Source organism: Canis lupus, chromosome 7 (genome assembly GCF_011100685.1).
Source record: "Canis lupus familiaris isolate Mischka breed German Shepherd chromosome 7, alternate assembly UU_Cfam_GSD_1.0, whole genome shotgun sequence".
Taxonomy (NCBI): domain Eukaryota; kingdom Metazoa; phylum Chordata; class Mammalia; order Carnivora; family Canidae; genus Canis; species Canis lupus.
The window spans coordinates 53,243,138-53,263,063 of NC_049228.1; the positions used below are offsets into that span (position 1 = coordinate 53,243,138).

General features: G+C 36.5%; 1 protein-coding gene across 16 annotated transcripts in view; it reads right to left on the reverse strand.

Annotated features, from left to right (window-relative positions):
• The window catches only part of KIAA1328 (protein hinderin), a 377,583-nt gene that overhangs the window by 261,123 nt on the left and 96,534 nt on the right, over positions 1-19,926 (reverse strand). The window contains exons 1-2 of one of the 16 annotated variants that reach the window (XM_038543414.1): positions 8,172-8,300; positions 7,209-7,328 (exon numbers count right to left, since the gene is read on the reverse strand). The exons of 14 other annotated variants lie outside the window; for them this stretch is intronic. In XM_038543414.1, coding sequence (XP_038399342.1) covers positions 7,209-7,223 — 15 coding nt within the window. In that variant the 5' untranslated portion in view covers positions 7,224-7,328; positions 8,172-8,300. Of the gene's footprint in view, positions 1-7,208; positions 7,329-8,113; positions 8,301-19,926 lie in introns of those variants that run through there. One more of the 16 variants, XM_038543415.1, reaches the window with a different exon arrangement.

Consider the following 19,926-nt stretch of genomic DNA (forward strand, 5'->3'; position numbering starts at 1 on the left):
AATAAATGCAAAAAACAAACAAGTGGGGCTACGTCAAACTAAAAAGCTTCTGCACAGCAAAGGAAACCATCCGCAAAATAAAAAGGTAATCTATGGAATGAAAGAAAATATTTGCAAACCACGTACTCCTTAAAGGGTTAATTAATATCCAAACTATACAAGAAACTCATATAACTCAAGAGCAAAAAAAACCCTAAATAACCCAACTTTAAAAAGTGGCAAAGGACTTTCTTTTTCCAAAAAAGATATATAAATGGCCACCAGATATATGAAACAGTGCTCAATACCATCAATCATCATGGCAATAAAACGATCCTTTGTTTGTGGGCAGAAACAGGACTATCAGTGGTAGGGAGGGTAATGATGGGGCTCTAAGCACACGTTAGAGCAAACCGAAATGACTGAAAAAGAGATTAAGAAATGTTGCAAAAACTAGAAACAAGGAAAAGAGCCAATTTATCCTTTCACCTCATCTCCACTCTTGAAAATAAACAAAACTGGCTAAAGAAATTCCCCTTATTTTTCTTATTCTTTCACCCTCAATTTTTGACTGAGTTTATGTTGCTCTACTATTGAAGTCTAGAAGCCTGACCTTCTGCAGGTAAAAAGCACTAAATACACCTACTGCAGATAAACACATATTCAAGTGTGAATATACACTCACCATTTTTTTTTATGGGGGAAGGGAAGAGGGGAGGGAGACAGATAATCTCAAGCAGGCTCCACGCCCAGCACAGAGCCTGCCGCGGGTCTCAATCTCACAACCCTGAGATCATGACCTGAGTCGAAATGAAGAGTTAGACGCTGAACCACCCAGGTGCCCCATATTCATTTTTATACACTGATTAAAAATGGAATTTGAAACCAGTTCCGATCTCAAAGTAAGGTTTCATCTTCTGATTCTGCACGCAAAAAGCACATAATATGGAGAACCTCAGTTGTGTTTCTTTGTTTCTTATCTCAGAGCATATGCCTCAGAATGTGCTATGGAGTGACTTGCCCACATCTACTGCTGGATTTCATTTCTCTTTTAGGGCTTTTGGTAATTATTGTAAATGTCAGTTAGAGAAATACTTGAATAAAACATCGAACTTCTAATGCAAATCAAAGGAATATTACAAATGTTCACGGTCACTGAGGTGGTCTGTGTCATAAAAACAATAAGCAACATCACAAGCTTACTTTCAATAAGATTCTAATTCTTCTGTTCATATTATACATTTTTTCCTCTACACTCCCTTGCAGGTTTAAAATAAACTGATAGAAAAGGTTGGATCACAGAGAGAAAGTAGGAAAAATGCCATTACATTTAAGTGCATATGGTTTAAATCTTTTATAACTGATTTTGTTAAATTATACATCATACTTTCTGTGTAATATAAAATGCAAGATGGAATTTGATGGAGCAAAAAAACATTCTTATGGAGAATACATAAAAAAGTATAAATAAAATGTTAAATGTTAAAACAAAAGTAACATTTTAGAAAATAAAATAGCTAAGCTATTTTGGTAATTGTCAAAAATTTACACTGCAGCATATATTCCCTACAGCTAAGAACAGCAAAAACATCACAAAATAGCAAGCAAATTGCTGACCACTTTGTTTCTGGCTTAAAATAAAAGCTGGAAAAAAATTAATATTTCACAATTCTAAAAGTTAAGAGAAACACAAATCTTCAAATATGTTACAGAGCAAAGGGACCTCAAGAATGAGGCCACTAATACCAGAAATCCTCTCACTACTTGGAAAGCAAAAGGTCCAGATGCCTTGAACTGTCTTTATAAATCCAAGCCCTAGCCAAAGACTTCTTTATTGTTTGGAGATTTTTCCCATTTGTTTTTTCTTCTTTTGCTTTTTCACTGGATTGATGTTGGGTTTGTTAAGCCAACAAATTGATTCCAATTGATGTTGGAAGAGAAAGCCATGGCACCATTCTTAGTGATTGGGAATATATGCAACCAATGGAGAAATATACTAAATAGCCAAAACACAAAGATGTTATTATATCACAAAAACTGATAGCTGTGGTAAACTGTAGGGCCCTACACCTGGACATTACTTTTTACTTTAACACTCACAATTACTGCTAGTTGCTATGGAATTATATGGAAATGTTACAGCATTTAAGCTATACCATAATATTCAGAATCACTTTGAGTGGTATATTCTTTATTCATCCTGTATTTAAAATTGAAAAAGAAAAAAAAATAAAAATAAAATTGAAAAAGGATTAAGGCAAAAATGAGTCGTCATTGCTTTGATCAGATTTAATCCAAAAGTAGAACACTAATTATAAAGTAGATTCTATAACTAGGTGCAGAGCACGGCAGGATGTCCATTTTTCTAGCACTACAGAATCAAAGAATCTTGATGCACAACTAACTTCATTACACAGCACACTTTATACCATCTCTCCATGACAGAAGAGCACAAGGAATGAGGAGCTTTGTAACATTTATTGCTACTATTATTTTTTAAATTATTTTTAAAACTACTAGTTTACATTAGTTTTTAAATTACTACTACTTTATTATTTTTAGACTAATACTATTAGATTCAAAATTAGAAAAAGCAGTTCTACAGGTGAATTACTTTTGTCTTAGAACTATTTAACTCATGTGTAAAAGATATGTCATGATTAGAAAGGAGGTCCATCCCGTTTAGAATGTAGAAAGTCTCTAGAGAATGTTGCTTCCACACTGAGAAAGAGCCAGACAATCTGTAGGTTGTAACTTTTTTTCGGGGCCATCAGAGTTTAGGTCACAAGACAACTGGATGAACTGAATTCCAAAAGGTGACAAGCCTCTCTAAGGAGACACAGGACACATAACCCAAAGGAAGCAGTAGTCATCACATAAAGCAGAGAAGAAAACACCTGAAAATTTAAACAAATTATTGAAGACTGCATGTGGGCTAGTGTGACAGCTTACACATTCCTGGGAGCATCAGACACAAGAAGGGTATGCACTCACTCATCAGATCTTTCACAGGGGCTTACAAGAAATAATAACAGAGCAAGAGACCTAGGAGAATCCCATAAATGTTACAAAGCTGCTCATTTCTTGGATTCTTCTATCATGGAAAGCTTTCCTAGAAGCTTCTATGAGAAAGAAGGTCAGGAAACACTTCTGGGCACTAGGAATGCTCGTAAAAACCTGCCAGTACTCTAGAACCCATACTAAGTAGAAGGTAGCTGAAGCCCACCTCTAGGGAAATTTGGAGTCTGGTATAGTGAGGATAACTATAGTAACAATAAAACCCACATCCAATTCAACCACTGACTAGAATGACTCAAAGTGCACGTTAACTGCCTGCCTGACAGAAAGACGTCCATTTCTGAGTAAAACTACTATTTACTTCAGTCTCTGCTGTTTTTAAACACAAAATGTCAGGTATTAAATAAATAAAGAATTCCTTTTGATGGCCTTATCAGCTGACTGGATATAGCCCAGGAAATAATCAACTTGAAAATAAGGGAGCAGAAATGATCCAAAATGAAACACAAAGAAGATAAAAAGAACAAAGCATCCCAGATCTGTGGTAGCATATCAAACATGTATCATCAGAGAGACAGTAGAGAGAGAAAAAAGGTGGAAGGAATATCTGAGGACGAATGGTCAAGGACTTTGCAAAATTAATGAAACACAACAAACTGCAGTCAAAACAGCTCAAATAACTCCAAGCAAGACACACATACTCTCTCTCTCTCTCTCTCTCTCTCTCACACACACACACACACACACACACACTCCTAGACATACCAAACTTACACTGCTGAAAACCAAAGTCAAAAGAAAATCTTGAAGACAGTGGGAAAAAAAAAACAAAAACATTGTTTAAAGTACTGAAACAAAAGCGTATCACAATTGCAATCATTCCACATTGGTGACTTGATAATTACAAATAATAAAAAAAAAAGCCATAATGAACACCTACTGAATACTTGTTACATGTCAGACACTGTTCTGTCACAAAAACCCTATGAAGTACAATTAACATTTTATTTTATGGATGAAGCAGCTGAGATATGAAGAGATTAAATATATTGCTTAGGATCACACAGTTAGAATCTGTGGAATCAGGGTTCAAATCCCAGTAGTGTGGCACCAGCGTCCATACTCCTAATCACTATACTCTTTGTTTTGGTCAAGATCTTCATCTCCACTCTATCAGGGTACCACAGACAATAATAAATAACATGCTACACCACAACCATACACACCCTGCCCCATCTGCGCTTCTAAACGAGAAAGCAACAAGATGTAAGGAAGTACACAACTTCATCACTAGTTGGCAGTGAATGTTAGCATAGTTTTTACTCTTAGATAAACACTTCTAAGCATTAAAAAATCTGGACTTTAACTGCATTATGTGACTATATTTTTGTGCTGAGTTACAGCCACTTGTTCTTATAAGGGCACTCCTGCTGAGAACCACCTCTCTCCTTTCAAGCACAGTGAACAGAATCACATCACAGAAAAAGGTATGACATTCATTTTAGCCATTCTGACTGGTAGGATGTGGTATCTCATTGTGGTTTTGATTTATATTTCCCTGATGCCAAGTGATACAGAGCATTTTTTCATGTGTCTGTTGGTCACTTGAAAGGGGAATCTCTTGCATTGTTGGTGGGAAAGCAAGCTGGTACAACCACTCTGGAAAAATGTGCAGGTTCCTCAAGAAGTAAAAATAGAGCTACCCTATGACCCAGCAATTGCATCACTAGGTATTTACCCCAAAGATACAAATGTAGTGATTCAAAGGGGCACATGCACCCCAACGTTCATAGCAGCAATGTCCACAATAGCCAAACTGTGGAAAGAGCAAGATGAACATCAACAGATGAATGGATAAAGAAAATGTCGTACACACAACCACACACACACACACACACACACACACACACACACACACAAAATGGAATACTACTCAGCCATCATAAAGGATGAATACTTACTATTTACATTGATGTAGATGGAACTGGAAGGTATTATATCGAGAGAATTAAGTCAATCAGAGAAAGACAATTATCATATGGTTTCACTCCTATGTGGAATATAAGAAATAGCATACAGGATCATAGGGAAAGGGAGGGAAAACTGAATGGGAAGTCATCAGGGAAGAAAAACCTGAGAGACTTTTAACTATAGGAAACAAACTGAGGGTTGCAAGAGGGGAGGTGGGTGGGGGCATGGGGTAATTAAGTGATGGGCATTAAGGGAGGGGGCACATGATGTAATGAGCACTGAGTGTTCTATGTAACTGATAAACTGTTGAACTCTACATCTGGAACTAATGTACTATATGTTGGCTAATTGAATTTTTAAAAAAAGGAAAAGAAAAAAATGTTAATTGGGAAAAAAAGCTATCACTAAATGGTCTCTGCTCACAGCAGGTAGTCTCCAGGCAACAGTTTTGTCACAACGTGTTATGATTAATTAATTTTTAATAAAGTCTTTTACTTTAGAATAACCTTAGATTTACAGAAAAGTTGCAAAGGTACTAGAGAGAGTTCTCATATACCTCTCATCCAGTTTTCCCTATTGTTAATACTTTATACTACCACAGTACATTTGTCACACCCAAAAACCAACATTGTTGTATTGCTACTAACTAAATTCCAGTCTTGATTCTGATTTCACCAACTTTCCTTCACTATCCTTTTTCTGTTCCACAATCTAGTTGGCAGCACATTTAATTGAAATGTCAGTCTCCTCTAGCCTGTGGAAGTTTCTCAGTCTTTCCTTGTTTTTCATGATTTTGATAAGTTTGAAGAATACTTTCCAGTATTTTTGTAGAATGTTTCCGCATTTGAGCTTGCCTGTTGTTTTTCTCAGGGCTAGAGTAGGGTTACGGGTTTTTGAAGAGAATACCATAGAGGTTCCACTGTCATCTCATCATAGCAGGGGCACGTGATAGCCCTGAGACACTGGTGACGTGGACCCTGATCACTTGGTGAAAGTGGTGTTTGCCAGGTTTCTCCACTGTAAAGTTATTATTTTTCCCCCTTCCTGACTCTATTCTTGTGGTGTAAGTCACTAAATTAGCCCACTCTCAGGAGCAGAGGTGGAGAGTCAGACTCCATCTTCTGAAAGGAGGAGTAGCTGTGTTTATCATTTGAAATTCTTCTATGAGAAAGTTGTCTTTTCCCTGACTTGACTACTTTATGTTAAAGCTATTGTTTCATATGAGGTGGGCATAAAAGGGTCACATAAAATAAATGTTTTTGGCTGAAATTTCACTCTCTCAAAGCCAACAAACAAGATCCTAGCCCACTTCCAAGCCCAACTCTACTGAAAACAAATTTAAAGCATGTTAGTTGAGTAAACAATTGCACCCAATGCATCTGTGTAAAATTAACCTTAGGAAACAAGCAAAGTTCATGCAACGTATGCTACAAATGAAGGAATGTGGAGCAGGAACTGATCTTCACATGTGCAACCAAGTGTCTCTCTTTCTCTCTCTCCCTCTCTTTCTCTTTCCTCTGAGGTGGAGGTTCAGTAGGATGGAAGGAAGAAAACGAAATGAGTAAAATTAGTGTTCTCCTTTCTATTAGTAACACAAAAATGTCTGGTGGTGCCATCTGTAATTAGAAATTACATCTCTAGAGGCCATGGAAGGCATGATAACCAGATATGTTAAAAGACTATCCAGTTATTCTTGGTTAGGCTACAAATAATTTCTCATTTCCCAGATAATCTGTCTCTCATCCAATCAGCTCTCATGAAACTGAACCCCTTGAGCAAGAAGCTCACCTCATTAATTAGTTTGAACATATCTAAGGAATAGTGATCAATTTGTACAGTACAAAAAAGGCTCCAAACTTATTTAATGTACAAGATATGCCCGGGAAGGAGGTATTCAACCAGTGGTCTGCAAAACACAGTATTCTATTCTTTTTCTTCACTCAGCCCAGACCCTTCTCTTTCTTGGCTCATACCTCCACTGCTCATCCAATTCCAACAGGTCCTTTAGAATCCCAATATTCTACACCAAGACAGGTCTTTGTGTCCTCTGTCTTTATCTAACCACGCCCCGCAATTGCTTACCTTAAATTGCCATTTCACCGAAAATTAGTCATAATTCTGTAAACTAGAAAACTTTAGAATTAAAAAAATACTTTTCTCTTAGTCGCTCACATGATCTTTATAATAACAAAAACACCATGGTGTGCTATCACTTTACAAATAAAGCAAGGGCAACTTACATGACTGAAGGCCATATCAGTTCTGGTCCCAAGGACCCTTTACAAATTCACCACAAATGAAGGTCTGAATTCACTTGGTAGTTCAGCAAACTGCAGTTTCTAAAGGTTCCCAATGACTTCCTGTTCAACAAATCCAATATATACTTTTTGGTTCTCTTATAGGACTTCTCTGGATCATTAACTCTCTTGAAGTACTATCTTCCTTCAGCTCTTTTGGCACAACTCTTTATTAATACTATACCTTTTTCTCTACCTAGTCCTTTTCCTTTTCTTTCTAAGGCCCTATCCTTCCACACTTAATAAGTGCTAGAGTCTGTCTGTGGCTGTTCTTTCTCCATGCTACATATTTTTCCTGGGCAATCTCATCCAAACTCTAAGCTTCACAAGCCAATTATACTCTGGTGATTCCCAGAAGCTCTTATCTGGTTCTGAATTTTATTCTCAACTCCAGATTCTTAATTAAATTGAGCCTATCTTTAAAGGTAATGTGGCCAAAATCAGTCATAACCATTTTCTCTCTTTTCTTTTTTTTATTTTTTTTTCCATTTTCTCTTTTTAAAACCTGTTTTCCTGTATTTATGTCCTATATCATCTACTTATATTACCAATCCAGAAATGAGAGTCATCCAGATGCTGTTGGCTCCCACAGGAAATCCTCAGACCTCTTCTATCTCTAAATAGCCATCAAGTCTGCCTCTTTTCCATTCTCATTACCTCTTATTTAGCTTAGTCTTTAGCATCTTTCTCATCTGTGTACAATAAGCTTCTGAACACTAATTTCACCCTTTCAATCTACCTTTTGTCTTGTTGCCACAAAGATTCTTTACAAACACCAATCACATCAATTCACCAGCCCCTATCTTCACCAATTAAAACCAAACACTCCCACCCAGCCAATATCTCACAGGGTAAGTCCAACCCCTTTTGCCGTTGAAAACACTCCATGATTTGGACTAAGCTTACTATTGCTGCCTCATTTCCTTCCACCTTGCCTTTGCAATTTCCATCATGCCATTGCCACCTATACTTTCAGTAAATCAAATTCCTGAAGTTTCCTAAACACATTATGACAGTATCGTCCAATAGAATTTTCTATGATGATGTAAATGTTCTATGTCCATTCTATATAGTACCAGTCATAGGTGGGTAACTGGGAACTTAAAATGTGGCAAGTGGGGCAGCCCCGGTGGCTCAGCGGTTTAGCGCCGCCTTCAGTCCAGGACATGATCCTGGGGACCTGGGATGGAGTCCCACATCGGGCTCCTTGCATAGAGCCTGCTTCTCCCTCTGCCTGTGTCTCTGCCTCTCTCTCTCTCTCTCTCTGTGTGTCTCTCATGAATACATAAATAAAATCTTTTTTAAAAAATGTGGCAAGTGTAACACTAAGGTATTCATTTTTTTATTTTATTCAATTTTAGTTAAAGTGTCATGTGTAGCTAGTGGCTACCATATTAAACAATGCAGCTCTGTGTTCTATATATCTTGGGATATGTTGCCCTGTCCAGAATGTTTCTTTTTTTGGACTCTTTACTTGCGGGATGGTAACTTTCTATTCATCTTTCAAGTCTCAACTCAATCACTGTTTATAGTCTTTGCCCCCTAAAAAAAAAAAAAAGCCTTTGCCCCCATCAACTCCCACAAGAGCTTACACACACATGCACGCGCGCGCGCACACACACACACACACACACACACGGTACCCTTTATCATATTGTGGTCATTCTTTCAAGAAATATTTACTGAATGCCTGTTATGTATTAAATGTTGTACAAGCCACTGATTCAAAAAGAGTAAGTCACAATTTTATAATAAGAAATTTATTACTTATTAGGACAGACAACTACAAAACTGTGTGAGAGGTGCTACCCTAGAAGTATCTACCTATACTGTTCTCCAAACAATGCTATGCTCATGTATATCTTGATGCTTTGTCACATTCTTTTCTTTTTATCTGGAATTCCCTTGTTTGCCTTCTCTACTTGATTAATTCCTTTGTGTTTTAAGATTCAGAGCTAAAGTCTCTTCCTCTGGGGAGTCTCCATTGATCCCTAGTTAGTCTCTTCTCTGTGCTCTGAAATCTTACCCTGCAACTATCTCTATCATAGACTTAGCATTCTACATTACGAATATCTGATTTGTTTTCCCCATACAATGTAAAAGATAGTGCCTAGCATATAGCTAGCACTCAAAAAGTTTACAAAATATGTATCTACATAAAAAACAAGAGAGATACTAGCAATATTATTCTTCAACTTCTGCCAATAACATTCATACAACTGTAACCTTTCATCTAGCCCTTATTAGCAAATTCATATTCTGAAAGACCTACATGCAAGTCAAAATGAAAAAGCTTATTTAACTTATCCAAGAAACTACCTGAGCCTTGTCCTGAGTCCCTGCCTCTTCAGGGTACCAATACCTACAAGGAAAAAAAAGGTTTTAAGCATTTTGAAACCAAGTTTAATAAATATTATACATGGTTCGCTTTTACTCAAAACACTAAAATCACCCATCACAATTTTAATCACGCATTACCTTTCTTCTTAAATCAAACTAACCAACCTAAGAATTATGCAATGGCCGTTAAATAAAGTAAATGACAACAACAGAAAAAAAAAAAAAAAAAACCCACACAGGTAATAGAAGGCTCCCTCTACCACAAAAGTACTTGTTGTACTGAGCTACTGTTAAAGTTCTATACATGTGAAAGTAAAGAATCATAAGTCAGCTTAAAATATTAGGGACACCTGGGTGGCTCAGTGGTTGAGTGTCTGCCTTTGGCTAAGGGTGTGATCCCGGAGTCCTGGGATCGAGTCCCACATCGGGCTTCCTGCATGAAGCCTGCTTCTCCCTCTGCCTACGTCTCTGCCTCTCTCTATCTCTCATGAATAGATAAACAGAATCTTAAAAAAAAAATGATTTAGTGTTCTACTTCCAACTTCCAGTCTTGCTTTAATGTTAAGTGGAAAAGTATATTCTTCCCATTTAAGCATGAGGGTAAATTTTTTGTAAATGCCCTAGAACAGACTGATGAAATTTTACTCTATTTCTAGTTGGCAAAGAAACTTATAAGGTTAAAATATAAGATTTTGTGATTTTTTTCTATATCTGTTAAGAAAATCATACAGATTTTTGGTTTCAGTAAATTTGGTGAATTATACTGAATGATTTTTGAAATATTAAACCAACCTTGCATTTTAGAAAAATTGTGGTCATGATTTATGATGGACTTTTATACTGTTGGACTTGATTTGCCAATATCATGCTGAGAATTACTGCATCTTTATTAACAAGGGATATTGGATTGCAATTTTATTTTTCTTGCACAATTTTTGTCAGGTTTTCCTATCAGGATAATGCAGGTAATGAGTTATCTGCTCCTTTTCAGTTTTCAGAAACAGTTTGTATAGGATTATGTGCAAGAAAGAGGCCTGATTCACTTAAATCTCTTACATTTCCAGAAAGGCCTGATTTTGTGACTGGCCCTTGGCTGGCTCTTGGGAACTGTATTCTTAAAATGTCCTGATAAAAACTGTTTTGCTCCTTTGAACCACCCTTATCAATTTGTCCATCTGTCTACATAGTTTGTGCAAATAATGTGATTTATGGTGAATACTCGCTTTTGGTAACTACATTTGGTCATGCAGGCAGTGTGACTGATCCCCAGTGAAAATCCTAGATTATTAGGCTCAAGAAAGTTTCCCTGTTAGACAATACTTATATATATTGCTATAATTCACTGCTGGTAGAATTAAGTACATCCTGTGGGACACCACTGGGTGAGGACTCTTGGAAGCTTGGTACTTGTTTTTTCCACACTTCGCCTAATGGACTTTTTCCTTTGTTGATTTTGCTGCATAACCTTTTGCTGTTAAAAAAAAAAAAATGTAGCTATCAGTAAAATGATTTCTGAGTCCTGTGGCTCTTTCCAGCAAATCACGATCCCTGGAGGTGGTCCTGGGGAGCCCTAACTCATTGTGACACTGGGGACCATCAATGAAGACTAGTATTACTTTTTACTTAAATGCTTGGCATCATTCACCAGTAGAGCCATCTGGGCTTGAAATTTTCTTTCTAGAAAGTTTTTGTTCCCCCTTAATTGATTGTATTTATTAGAGCAATTTTAGGTTTATAGAAAATTTCAGCAAAAAGTACAGAGAGCTCCTATATAGTAGCACTGTCCCCAACAGTTGTCCCTCTTTTAATACTATGAATTAGTGTGGCTAGCACATTTTTACAATTAATGAATGAATCTTGATACATTATTACTAAGGCTGATAGTTTATATTCGGGTTCACTCTATGTGGTGTACAGTTCTATGTGTTTTGGACAAATGCATACTGTGATGTACCCACCATTACAATATCATACAGAATTGTTTCTCTGCCCTAAAAATCCCCCCTGCTACCTATTCATCCTCCCCTCCTTCCCTCAGTCCAAGGCTCTGGCAACCACTAATCTTTTCACTGTCTCTATAGTTTTGTCTTTTCCAGAACTCATATACTTGTAATCATACAGTATGTAGCCTTTTGAGAGTGGCTTTCTCACTTAACTGTATTTATTTAAAGTTCCTCAATGTCTTTCTGAAGGCTGATAGCTCATTTCTTTTATCACTGAATAATATTCCATAGTATGAATATATGACAATTTGTTTATTCTTTCACCTACTGAAGGACATTTTCATTGCTTTCAAGTTGTGGCAGTTATGATAAAATTGTTATAAACATTTTGGTGCAGGTTTTTGTATAGATATGTTTTCAATTGATTTTAATAAACAGCAAGGCATAGGATTGTTGAATCATATTTTAGGACTGTGTAGCTTTGTAAGAAACTACTAAACGGTCTTCCAAAGTGGCTGTACCATTTTGCAATTTCACCAGCAAAATGAGAGTTCCTGTTGCTCTGAACATCCTCATCAGCACAAGACATTTGTCAATGTTCTTGATTTTAGTCATTCTATTAGGCGTGTAGTAGTATCTCGTTGTTTAAATCTGCAATTCCCCAGTGACATATTCTACTGAGTGTCTTTTCATATGTGTATTTGCCATCAGTACTGTCTTCTTTGGTGAGGTATCTGGCGTATTTTTTGCTTATTTTTTTTAAAATTAGGTTGTACCCAGGGCAATTTACACGTTTAATGCAATCCCTATCAAAATACCATGGACTTTCTTCAGAGAGTTGGAACAAATTATCTTAAGATTTGTGTGGAATCAGAAAAGACCCCGAATAGCCAGGGGAATATTAAAAAAGAAAAGAAAACCATATCTGGGGGCATCACAATGCCAGATTTCAGGTTGTACTACAAAGCTGTGGTCATCAAGACAGTGTGGTACTGGCACAAAAACAGACACATACATCAATGGAATAGAATAGAGAACCCAGAAGTGGACCCTCAACTTTATGCTCAACTAATATTCGACAAAGGAGGAAAGACCATCCACTGGAAAAAAGACAGTCTCTCCAATAAATGGTGCTGGGAAAATTGGACACTCACATGCAGAAGAATGAAACTAGACCATTCTCTTACACCATACGCAAAGATAAGATAAACTCAAAATGGATGGACGATCTTAAATGTGAGACAAGATTCCAACAAAATCCTAGAGGACAACACAGGCAACACCCTTTTTGAACTCGGCCACAGTAACTTCTTGCAAGATACCTCCATGAAGGCAAGAGAAACAAAAGCAAAAATGAACTATTGGGACTTCATCAAGATAAGAAGCTTTTGCACAGCAAAAGAAACAGTCAACAAAACTAAAAGACAACCTACATAACAGGAGAAGATATTTGCAAATGACATATCAGAGAAAGGGCTAGTATCCAAGATCTATAAAGAACTTATTAAACTCAACAGCAAAGAAACAAACAATCCAATCATGAAATGGGCAAAAGACATGAACAGAAATTTCACAGAGGAAGACACAGACATAGCCAACAAGCACATGAGAAAATGCTCTGCATCACTTGCCATCAGGGAAATACAAATCAAAACCACAATGAGATACCACCTCACACCAGTGAGAATGGGGGAAAATTAACAAGGCAGGAAACCACAAATGTTGGAGAGGATGTGGAGATAGGGGAACCCTCTTGCGCTGTTGGTAGGAATGTGAACTGGTGCAGCCACTCTGGAAAACTGTGTGGAGGTTCCTCAAAGAGTTAAAAATAGATCTGCCCTACGACCCAGCAATTGCACTCCTGGGGATTTACCCCAAAGATACAGATGCAGTCAAATGCCGGGACACCTGCACCCCGATGTTTATAGCAGCAATGTCCACAATAGCCAAACTGTGGAAGGAGCCTCAGTGTCCATCGAAAGATGAATGGATAAAGAAGATGTGGTTTATGTATACAATGGAATATTACTCAGCCATTAGAAACGACAAATACCCACTATTTGCTTAGACGTGGATGGAACTGAGGGTATTATGCTGAGTGAAGCAAGTTTATTGGAGAAGGACAAACATTATATGGTCTCATTCATTTGGGGAATATAAAAAATAGTGAAAGGGAACAAAGGGGAAAGGAGAAGAAATGTGTGGGAAATATCAGAAAGGGAGACAGAACATGAGAGACTCCTAACTCTGGGAAATGAACAAGGGGTGGTGGAAAGGGAGGTGTGTGGGCATTGGGGGTGACTGGGTGACGGGCATTGATGGGGGCACTTGATGGGATGAGCACTGGGTGTTATCCTATATGTTGGCAAATTGAACTCCAATAAAAAAATAAAAGAAAAAAAAAAAAAAAAAAAGAATATACCACAATCTATTTAACCAGGCAATTCAGGGCAGACATCAGATTTCCCTTTTTTTTTTTTTTGCCACTGAAAATAAAAGTGCGATGACCATTTTTGCATGTAAAAAAAAATTAATAAATAAAAATAAAAATAAAAATTGGGTTGTTAGTGTTCTTGAGTTTTAAGAGTTCTTTGTAAATTCTGGATATAAGTGTTTGCAAATATTTTCTCCCAGTCTATCACTTCTCTCGTTTCTCTTAACAGTGTTTTTCATAGAGAAGTTTTCAATTTTAATAAAATCCTAGTTATTAGTTTTTCTTTCATGGATCGTGCTTTTGGTGTTCTATCTCAAACCTCACTACCAAATCCAAGGTTACTGAGACTTTCTCCTATCTTCCAGAAGTTTTATAGTTTTGCATTTTATATTTAGATCTATGATCCATTTGCAGTTAATTTTTATGAAAGGTGTAAGGTCCATTCATTTCTTTGCATGTGGATGTCCAGTTATTCCAGCACCATTTGTTGAAAAGGCTATCCTTTTTTAAAAATTTTATTTATTTATTTATTTATTCATTCATTCATTCATTCATTCATTCATTCAGGAGAGACAGACAAGAGAGGCAGAGACTTAGGCAGAGGGAGAAGCAGGATCCCCATGGGGAGCACGATGCGGGATTCGATCCCAGGACCCTAGGATCACTACCTGAGCCGAAGGCAGATATTCAACCACCAAGCCATCCTCCTTTCTCCATTAAATTATATTTGCTCCTCTCTCAAAGATGAGTTCACTATACTGGTGTGGGCCTGTTTCTGGGCTCCCTAATCAAGTTTTGATAGATTTCTCTTTTTGCTAATAACACTGTCTTTATTACTGTAGCTTTATAGTAAACCTTGATGTTGGGTAGCATCATTCCTCCCACTTTGTTCTTCTTCAATATTGTGTTGGCTATTCTGGTTCTTTTGCTTTTTCATATAAACCTTAGTTTAGAATCAGTTTACCAATAACCACAAAGTAACTTGCTGGGGTTCTGGCTGGGATTGCACTGAATCTACAGATCAAACTGAGAAGAACTGACAATTTTAAAATATTAAGTCTTCATAGCCATAAACACAGACTCTCTCTTTTTATTTAGACTTCTTTGATTTCATTCCTCAGAGTTTTGTAGTTTTCCTCATATAGATCTTGTACATACTTTGTTAGACTTATATCTAGGTCTGTATCTCTCTCTCTCCCCCTTTCTCCCTTCCTCTCATGCTGTGAATGAAAATGATACTATCTTTAATTTCAAATTCAATTATTTATTGTTAGTATAGAGGAAAGCAACTGACTTCTGTATATTAACTTTGTATCCTACAACCTTGACAGAATTACTTATTAGGTTCCAGAAGCTTTATGGTTATTCTTTGGGATTTTCACAGAGACAATCGCATCAGCTGTGAACAAAGACAGCTTTATTTCTTCTTTCTTGAGATGTGTCTTAAATTTCCTTTTTTTGTTTTGTTTTGTTTTATTGCATTAGTAGGACTTTTAGTAGGATGTTCTATAATTGCTTTTAACTACCAGTTCAATTTTAAAAATACATATAGAACTACTCAAATATCTATTTCTTCCAGAGTGAGCTTTGGTAGCCTGTGTCTTCCAAGAAATCTATCCCTTTCATTTAAGTAGTCATATTTATATGCATAAAGTTGTTCTTATTACTCTTTTAGCATCTGTATAATCTGTAAAATGAGATCTGTCTCATTCCTGATTTGGTAACTTCTTTTTGCCTGATCATCAGATTAACTAGTTTTATCAATTTTATTATATTTTCAAAGAACCACATTGGCTTTGTGAATTTTTCTCTGTTGTTTTTCTGTTTCACTGATTTCCTCCCCGATCTTACTATATTTTTTCTCCTCAACACCAGATTTCATTGGTGTTTCTTTTTCTACTTTCTCAAGGTGAAAGCTGAATTTATCAACTTGAAACTTTTCTTCTTTTCTAATGTAGGTGTTCAGTTCTAAAAACTTCTAAGTACTGCTTTAGCTGCTTCCAAGTAATTTTAATATATCGTGTTTTCATTTTCATTAAGTTAAAAAATACTTTCTAATTTCCACTTGGATTTCTTCTCTGACACCTGGGTACTTCAAAGTGGAAAGCAAGATAAAAGGGAAAAAAAAGAACTCAGTTATAAATGTCATTACATTTTTACATGGAGAAAACACTATTTCTCCTAAAAAAAAATAAGCCTAAGAATCACGTTCCAAGACTTGGTATAGTTTCTTTCAGTATAACAAAACTTCTACATCCAAACGTTATACAAATGCTTTAAATCAAGCATGATCAAAAGCACCTGTGCTAAGTAACACTTTAAAAGTAAATGATCTTTAATAGAGGACAAATGGTTTGAGCAGGTAACATTGAAGACTAAAAGAAAGAGATAAAGGAAGAGTACAAAAAAATTGGATGAGGAGTTTATCCCACCATGCAGAGGAGTAAGAGAGGGGATAGGACAAAATGATATTCTTCCAAAATAAGTTACATATAAGAATAAAAATGGAAGTAAGCTAAATGTCCAACAATAGGTTTGTTAAATATATTAACAAACCTATTGCAATACTAGGCAACATCAAGTATAATAGCAAATCAAAAGTACTACCAAGGGCAATATGTAAAACGTCTCCCAAATAATATCTATTATGAGAAAAACATTCCCAACTTATGTAACTTGGAAGGATGAAATCTGAGAATACTCATATGTTCATTACCTCAACATTTTTATTCTCCATAAATATCAGTTTACCTGGTTTAGACTTCTGTTGAGGTAAAAAGAAATTTTTCTCTTTTACAAATGCACTCATAAATGGAAAAAAAATATTACCTCTAAAGGCCCAAATGTAAACATTTTTAGATGTACCCAAGTCAAAAGGTCATTCACGGGCCAGTCTACTAAATCTGAATCAATCCAGAAGCAGCTTACAAAGTCTCAACATAGAACTACACATAACCAGTGTGGCAAAATACAAACTTCTCAATACTTGAATCAGAAGGAATCTATAATAAGATGTATTTTTCATGACTGGTTTTCCATGATGATGTTGATCATAAATATAAAAGTTCCAATTACTGAAAAAAAAAGCAAATCAATTCCACACTTAAAGAGGCATGTCATGTTGCCAACTGAGATATGGGATCAGTAGAGGTGGACATTTTTGAACCAAATCATAGTATGGTATGGTACCACACATAGGACAAAAGTAAGAGAAAACAGATCCTGTCTCCTTAAGTACTGTATGATCAGAAGGTAAGGTGACAATTATATTCAAGATGTAGCAAATGAAAATAATGGTGTTAATACCCAGAAAAACTTAATAATGGTGTGAAATGCAATCTCTATTTTGCTGATATCTATGTAATCTTATAAAAAAAAGAAAAGGAGGGAGGGCTATATGATACAGGTTGTCATTGAAAAGAAGTATTTTCAAAAACTTCCAAACCACTTGTGAAAAAAGTACTTTGACAAAAATGTGAATAAGGAAAAATGAGTACTAGGAATGGGTTCTTAGAATAGTAATGCAGCCTAATTAGAAGCTTGTCAAAATCCAGTAATTTATATGGATTTTGGAAGATTCTGATAGTGATAAGAATGGACCAGGGCAAGTCATACTAAACTTTTTTTTTAAGATTTTATTTATTTATTCATGAGAGACACATAACGAGGCAGAAACATAGGCAGAAGGAGAAGCAGGCTCCCTGCGGGGAGCCTGATATGGGATTCAATCCCAGGACCCCAGGATCACGCCCCCAACCACTGAGCCACCCAAGTGCCCCAAGTCATACTAAACTTTTTTTTTTTAATTTTTATTTATTTATGATAGTCACAGAGAGAGAGAGGAGAGAGAGAGAGAGAGAGGCAGAGACACAGGCAGAGGGAGAAGCAGTCTCCATGCACCGGGAGCCCGATGTGGGATGTGGGATTCGATCCCGGGTCTCCAGGATCGCGCCCTGGGCCAAAGGCAGGCGCCAAACCGCTGCGCCACCCAGGGATCCCCCATACTAAACTTTTAAGTTGGATATCTGTTAAACTTAAGAGCACAGATGACCTAAAGTAAAACTCTAAAATTTCATTCAAGCTGAACCACCAAAAAATCCTCTTATAATCATTATCATAAAAATTGTCTTTTCAAAAGCTTCTGCTTTCACCCACAAGGGATGAATTGGGACAAAAATTGCCCTCCTGTCCTTCGTAATTAGAAAAATGGACAAAACACATGATACAACTGTGTTCAGATACTGGAGAAGGACAACATAAGATTAAGCTGCCAGAGGAAAGAAAAGAAAAAGTCAGATAAGCTGTACAATCACCCCAGCTTATTGCTTGAGGAAGTTGCTAGGCTATAGCACAGTGAGAGGCAATCCGAGTAGAACCTGGTAGGCTTGCTGAGTTATGCAGGTGTAGACTGACATATAGTGAGGCCAAAGATGCCAGTCTTTTCGAGGCCAGTACCACATAGGAGAGTGCTGCACGGACTGAATGTTCTGTAGAGCTGCAGAAGGATGTAGTCTTTGGCTGAGTACTAGTGTGCATACTCACTGAGTAAAACACCATGAAATCAGAGAAAGAACCACTGGAAAGTCAAAGGCAGAGCTTGCACACAGATGAAAATAGTATTCCTATCAGAGGAGAGACACTACACAATATGTGCATTGGGCATTTGATAGGGTCCTCAGAGAGGTCACACCTTAATAATGGGGCTAACTTAGCCATACAATAAAAGACACAATCTGCTAAAGCTTAAAAGCAAGATTCAAAAGCTGCAAACTGGTTCCAGATAACCTGTTGTGTCTGAACAAAGACCAGAACTTTTTATAATCTATGAAGAGGTAAACAAATGAAGGTTCCCAGGTAAATGCTCTTCCACGTTTACAAGATTCCTTTAACAAGGAGTACAATATGAATCCTAAGTGGATTTTGGTAATTTAAAGTACATACCTTCATTCCCAGAGCAATCGCTAAACAGTAAAGTAGTAGAGCTAAAATTCCAAAAGGAATCAATAGAATAGGGATGCCTAGGTGGCTCAGCAGTTGAACGTCTGCCTTTGACTCAGGGCATGATCCTGGAGTCCCGGGTTCGAGTCCCACATTGGGCTCCTTGCATGGAGCCTGCTTCTCCCTCTGCCTGTGTCTCTGCCTCTCTCTCTCTCTCTCTCTCTGTGTGTGTCTCTCATGAATAAATAAATAAAATCTAAAATTTAAAAAAAAAGGAATCAATAGAATATATTGAATATTTAACTACCACAAAATAAGGCAGGAAAGGAGTTTCAGAGATAAAAAGACATATATGACAAACAGTAAACCAAAAGCACAATGGAATACCTAAATTCAACCATATCAATAATTAAATATAACAGACAAAGCACTCATGATTAAAATACAGATACTGTCAGATGAAATTTAAAAAATACCCAACCATACGCTGTCTATAAGAGATGCATTGGAAGTAACAGCAACAGGTGGTAAGTATAAAGAACAAATGAGGCATATCATACAAACAGTAAGCATAAGAGAGTTGTTGTGACCCTATTAATACAAAATAAAATGGACTTTGAGATAAAAAATGTTATCACAGATATAGAAGAACACTTCATAACAGTAAAAGGGTAATTAGCACATCACCGACATATAATAATAAAGGCATATATACTTATTAACACTATTTCAAATGATACCATCAAGCACCTTGATCCAATTAACACTGAAATTTAGAAAATATTACCCCTCAAATTGTAAAATACACATGTTTTTCAAGTGCACACAGAATGTTCATTAATATATACCACACACTGGGCTGTAATACAACTCTTATTAAATTTTAAAGGGTAAAGTTATACAGAGTATGTTCTATAAGGATAAAGGAATTAAGTTAGAAATCATTAGCTATATAGTTTTAAATAGCTCATGTGTCAAAGAAATCTAAAAAAATTCAAAAATATTT